Genomic DNA, 6,540 nt, shown 5'->3' with positions numbered 1-6,540 from the left:
CACCGGACAATTATTTCGACAGACGCCTCACTCGCGGGGTGGGGCGCGGTCATGGACGGCCGCTTTGCGAGAGGCTCCTGGCAGGAGCATCATTTCTCTTGGCACATAAATTGCCTGGAAATGTTGGCGGTTTTCAGAGCTCTGAGGAGTTTTCTGCCCGCTCTCCGCGGTCGCCACGTCCTTGTCAGGACCGACAACACGGCGGTGGTGGCCTATTTGAATCACCAGGGGGGTCTGCGCTCGCGCCCGTTATGCAAACTGGCACATCAGATCCTCCTGTGGTCCCAGCAGAGACTGCTGTCCCTCAGAGCGATGTACGTCCCTGGGACCCAGAATCAGGGAGCAGACTTGCTGTCGAGACAGGGGCTGATGCCCGGGGAATGGAGACTCCACCCCGGAGTTATTATGCGAAAGGTTCGGCACCATAGACGTGGACTTGTTTGCGTCTCGAGAGACTACGTACTGTCCCCTGTGGTTCTCCCTCTCGCCCCCAGCCCCGCTAGGGCTGGATGCCATGGTGCAGACGTGGCCAAGGCCGCGTCCGTATGCCTTTCCCCCAATTGCTCTGCTCCCGGGGGTTCTGGAGCGGGTCCGTCAGGACGGTGTCAGCCTACTGCTAGTAGCCCCGAGTGTGGTTCTCGGACATAATATCGCTCCTCGAGGGCCCGTCATGGCAGGTCCCCCTGAGGAGGGACCTGCTGTCTCAGGCGGAGGGCCACGTCTTTCACCCTTACCCCGCCCTGTGGAGACTGTGGGTCTGGCCCCTGAAGGGGCCCAGTTCCTTGAGGTGGGCCTGACAGCCGGAACAGTCGAGACGCTGCTCAGCTCCAGAGTCCCGTCCACGAGAAGGACGTACGGCCTGAAGTGGAATGTGTTTGCCACCTGGTGTAGAGAACGGGCGGTGGACCCAGTTACTTGCCCGGTGACTATGGTACTGGAGTTCCTCCAGGACCATTTCTCTGCTGGCCTTTCCCCATCCACACTCAAGGTGTATGTGGCTGCCATGTATATCCACGCCCCTCTGAGGGATGGGCCCCTGGGGAGGCTTTCACTGGTCGTGCGCTACCTCCGTGGAGCCCGGAGGATGAGACCCGTGACTCGTTCCAGGGTTCCCACTTGGGACCTGGCAGTGGTTCTCGAAGCGCTGGCTGAGGCCCCCTTCATAGTGGGTATTCTCGTTCCCATAGTGTCATCACTCCCTCGAAGGGGAACGTCTCGGGTTACGTATGTAACCCTTGTTCCCCGAAAAGGGGAATGAGACACTGCGTTGGTCCGCCACACCTCACCCCGCCTGGAGTGCCTTGCTTCATAGCAAAGAGCTAATGTGTCTGGTGTGCCAGCGTGCTTATATACGCCTCCAGTTACGCCGTCACACGCTACCGTTCTAGCAACGCCAATAGGATTGGAGTAGTTTCATTCATGATTTCAGCCTTGCCACGCCCAGAGGCGTTCCCATAGTCTTGTTCCCCTTCTCGGGGAACAAGATTTACATACGTAACCCGAGACGTTCTTCTTACTAGCCCAATGATAACAAAATAAGTTTTCTTATCTTAGTCAACCAGTTAAATTTTGCAAAATTCAGATGTCTAGTGGATGATAGCTAGCTGCTTTTTAAAAAAAGCCGCACTTTGACAGGAAGTGCTTTTTAATTAAAATTTGCCTGATTACATTAATTTGAATTCACTCAATATTCTCTCTATTTGGGATTAGATAAATATAATGCTTGTGTTTTATTTAACTACAATGGGTGGATTTTATTACAAACGTTTTTTATTTGAAATTTAATTAAATATTTGCCTCAAAATCAAAAACACAATCATATTGAATATATTTGAACTAATACATTAATTCAAATCAACATGACCACAGAATCATTTTTTACAGTGTATATTTATGTATACAATTTAATATTTATTAGACAAATGATCTACACACTCGTGTTTTGTGTTTAAAATGTCTATGTGCATACATGAAACAATTTGTCAACAATGTCAATGTGTCAATTGCTGAGAAGTGTTGACCACATAACCGACCGCAGTTAGATTGCATGCTGCAGTTTCAGGTTATGGTCTTTATTTTGTCATGGAACCTGCTACCCATGCTCAAAGCCACCCCCTCCCCCATTCCCCCCCCCACATGCATGACAAGCAGCATAATAAAAGTGAGGGACTGTTAGTGAAGTGGGCAGAAAGAAGACGAACACCTTTAAGACAACAAGATAGACAAGCAGGCCAGAAAGACAACAGACGCAATCAAGATGATGATGATGATGATGAAGAACCCCATCATTCTGGTGACCTGTGTCTTGCTTTCCTCATCGCTCGCTGTCCCGGAAATTCTTTGTAAGCAGGCTGCTTTCTGCTTCTTTTTTTTCAGAAAGGACCAATCTATCCATAGATTTCCGTAATAATTTCTTAATATCCCTCTTGAGGACAGAAGAGTTATCTAAAAGGTTAAAATTATCAAAAATACAGTTCCAAAATTTTAAAAGAGATGGGATTGAAAATGCCTGCGATGGATTGACGACCTGTCCAGGGTGTACCCTGCCTTTCCCCGATGTCAGCTGGGATTGGCTCCAGCCCCCTGCAACCCTGTACGCAGGATAAGCAGTTGACGATGGATGAATGGGATTGAAAATAACATTGTTAAAAAAAAAAAAGTCATTAAAGTGTTGGGGTGGAAGAGTCTAAAAGCTTATGCACACTGATTTCAAAATGATGAAAATATGAAACATTTGCATTTCTGTATTTAAATACTGGTAAGTTAAGAGCATTTAAATCATTTGATTTATTTGTTATTTAGCAAAATTTTGAATGAGATCTGAGTCAAAACGCAGCTGTCTTCAACAGGTTATTTGTATGTTCTCTAAAGGTGCAAAGGAAATCTGAAAATGTACCCCAAAAAAGTATGTTGATGTAACAGTTTTGTTTTGAATGCCACTTAGCCTTTCTTTTTGTCCATAAAGTCCCTGTTTTTTTCTTGGATTCCCATGTACCCTTGGTCCAGATGACTGCTGTTTACGGTTCTTCTCCACAAGGTTGCCTAAGAACAGTGTGGTGAGCTACAAATATACAGAGAAGGGGTGTCTACATAAAGCCGTGCTGTAAGTGTCTTTTCTGTGACGTTAAACTTCTGCCAAAGTTCAGAATTAACTTTATTTCACAAAACAAAATAATTATTCATACACACTGCCTTGAACAAATACACAGTAAGATTCACGTATACACATGCTGCTAAACTGACATAACAAACCTACACAAGGCAAATCTAAACATACTGTATAGTTATTATGTACAGGCCTGTACGTAAGAATGTAGATTTATATACACAATTATCATAATGTATAGTATCTAAGATGATAATATAAATGTATTGGAATGTTTATATTTTAATGAAAAACATTAGAAAATTGACACTGAAAACAGAATCAACCGTCTTTGTCTCTGTTTTAGTTTTACGATGAGGAATGGTGCCAAAATCTGTGTCAACCCATCTGAGAAGTGGGTCAAGAACATCATCAAGACCAAACACTGGATCCAAAAAGTGAACAGCTCTGGATCCAAACAGTCCGACCTACCCAATGTATGTTTTATCACTACACTCTGAAGCTCACTTAGCCAGGCAGAAGTGGAAGTGTAGTGGTTACCTGCTGTACCATTTTTTATGTTTTTCAGTTAGCTTAAAAATAAATGCAAAATAATGCCTCAAATTGTTTCTTTTTCCTGCTCTTTTGTCTGTTTTAATGTGGTTTCAAGCTGGTTTCAAGTGATGTCCTGGAAGATTAGATATAAGCAGTTTTACAGTAAATCATGTACTTAAAATGTTTTCTGATCCAAAACTTTGATCAGAAAGAATTAAATTCCACATGCCACATTCCTCATTCAATTCATACACATCATATATTTGTCAAACGGTCTTGATGTGGTTTCTGGCAGAGATAGCCACAGGAAATTCAGATCTGCACAACAAAGACTTGAAAGTTCAGCACCAACAATCAACTTTAACTCTTTAGTCAAGCGTGAGTAAGGTTGGGAATTTGCTAAAAAAAAAAAATATTTTAATTCTGTATAAATTAGTGATGACCCCAACTTCCACTGCCCTTAATTTGCCTCTATGACCAGCAGATGTCGCTCCAAAGATGTTTTTCACAGTGGTTTCCAAAGCCAGGTTTATATTGCTCTTGGTCGTGTACTGCAGCAAAAAAGAGGAATTGTTTAATCTCATTTGTGATTGCACTCCTGAGAACAGTGGCTCAGTGAGATAGTGTCTGAAGTGCTTCAAAACCACTCAGTTATGGAGTTATACCCAGTCAAATCTGACAACTGAAAACCCTCTCAGATGGCTGTTGTCTGGGGTCAGTGCTGAAATGAGACACACTTGAGGGAAAATATATGACGAAAACGACCAGACTGTAGGTGGCAAGTTTAACTCCTAGTGCTCTTACTTTGTTAGATGTCCTGGAGATTTCTAGATAAACCGACCCGAAAATCTCCTCCTGTCCCAGAAGGATGTCTCAAATGACGTCAATGGGGTGACATCATCATCCAGCTTTTCTTTAAATAGTTTCAGACCCAGATTTGTATTTTGATGTCCTGCCACCCTCCACATGCTACTTTGTGTGTGTGTGTGTGTGTGTGTGTGTGTGTGTTCGTACATAAACAGTCTTGTGAGCACAATTACTCAATGAAAGCTCATGACAAAGGCTTTATACTTACACCACAGATGACCCATTAGAGGAGATAGTCTGATTAGATTTTGGAGGCCCTTGCTCCATAGATTTGCAAATTAATGAGGAAAATCAATCAGGCGGGAGATGGGGCAGCTCGTGATGATCATCAACAATCATGTTAATGAATAAAAATGATTAAAAGCCACCATGTCTTACTCTCATCACATTTCCAACACTTTGGATTTGCTGTTGGTTCAGTGAAAATACTCAATCATGAGACCACGAAGCGAGTCTTGGGGGTGTCCTATTAAATTTGCATATAAGTCTGTCAGTGTGACCTACCTGTAGCAGAAAGAACAAGAACAAGCAGCCTGCGGTTTTAAAGTCACCAAGAAGTATTCAGATTCTTTACTTAGGTAAGAGTAGCAAAACATTTGTGTAAAAATACTTGATTACAAGTGCAACTCCTTCATTAAAATATTGCTTACGTAAAAGTAAAAGTAAAAGTACAGAAGTATTATCAGCATTTTAATGTTGTAGTCGGTTAATGTGAAGATACTACTTTAGAAACAGTGAGGTAGTTTAGTCCAGTGGCTTCCAACCTAGCGGTCAGGCCCCAACCAAGAGTCACAAGATAAATCTGAGGGGTCATGACATAATTAACGAGGAAGAAAAAGAAGAAAAGAAAAAGTTTTTGCTAATCTTTTCTTTTTTTGTGAAACAATGGGTAATTTTACCTGTTTTGAGCCTCAAACAATAATTTTGAGGTAATGATCTGATTTAATGTAAATGAAATGATTTATTCTAAATGCACACAATGCATTTTCTTCAGGTTTATCATATGTTTTTAATTATAAATTAATCTTAATTTGCAAAGTCTCCTAACAGCTGTTAGATCTAATCGAGTGTGTGTGGGATGTCCATGGAGGCCAAAGCTCACAACTTACAGAACTGAAAGGATCTACTGCTAACGTCTTGGTGCCAGATAACACAGCACACCTTCAGAGATCTAGTGGAGTTCATAACTCAGCGGGTCATGGCTGTTTCGGCGGAAAAAGGGGGACCTACACAAAATTAGGCAGGTGGTGATAATGCTATGGCTGATTAATGTATATAAACACATGTAATGATGAATCAATAAAATAGCAAGTCAGTGATCTTGCACAAATCAAGCTCCACTGTTGGTGAGCATGAAGAACATTTCTGTCTTTACTGCATGTTCCTGCTGCTTTAACCTAATTACTGTATGAAAGAATGTTTGTTCATAAAAAGCGGAACAAAAACACAGTCCGCTGTGATACACCGGTGTTGGGACGTCATGTGGTGTTACAGAAGACTGAGAGAAATGAAGAAAAGGGAGAACAGCAAAAAAGAAAAAGGTCTGTGAGCAGTACACTGGGATGTCATCAGGAACATACACAAACACATGACCACACATATGTATATAAATAACCGGTGTGTGGTGTCAGCTTTTCCTGACAGATGGGATCAACATAAATTACACCCTGAGAGAACGAGAGTGTGAGTGAGTGAGTGTGTGTGTATGTGTGTGTGTGTGTATGTGTGTGTGTGTGTGTGTGTGTGTTTGTGTATGTGTGGGCAGGTATTACTAATGTTGTTGAGACATAAATCCGTTTGCACAGTCACATTATGGGACTCACATACCTTATGGGGACAAAATGCAGGTCCCTGTAATGTAAATCATTACATTTTAAGGTAACTTGGTTTAAAGTGGTCATATTATGCTCGTTTTCAGGTTCATAATTTTATTTAAGTGTTGGACCAGAATACGTTTTACAGGTAGAATTAATTTTCATAAAAACACCATATTTTTGTCATACTGCACATTACTACAGCACCTCTTTTCACCC

General features: G+C 42.2%; 1 protein-coding gene across 1 annotated transcript; it reads left to right on the top strand.

Annotated features, from left to right (window-relative positions):
- Positions 1 to 2,257: 2,257 nt before the first annotated feature.
- Positions 2,258 to 3,633, top strand: LOC123977704 (C-C motif chemokine 4-like). Its single transcript, XM_046060602.1, has 3 exons — positions 2,258 to 2,351; positions 2,992 to 3,103; positions 3,453 to 3,633. Exons 1-3 carry the CDS (start codon positions 2,258 to 2,260, stop codon positions 3,604 to 3,606), a joined length of 360 nt encoding a protein of 119 aa, XP_045916558.1. The 3' UTR covers positions 3,607 to 3,633.
- Positions 3,634 to 6,540: the final 2,907 nt, after the last annotated feature.

This window comes from Micropterus dolomieu, linkage group LG10, assembly GCF_021292245.1.
Source record: "Micropterus dolomieu isolate WLL.071019.BEF.003 ecotype Adirondacks linkage group LG10, ASM2129224v1, whole genome shotgun sequence".
Lineage (NCBI taxonomy): Eukaryota > Metazoa > Chordata > Actinopteri > Centrarchiformes > Centrarchidae > Micropterus > Micropterus dolomieu.
The sequence above is the reverse complement of the archived record's forward strand: the minus strand, read 5'-3'. Positions and strand labels throughout refer to the sequence as shown.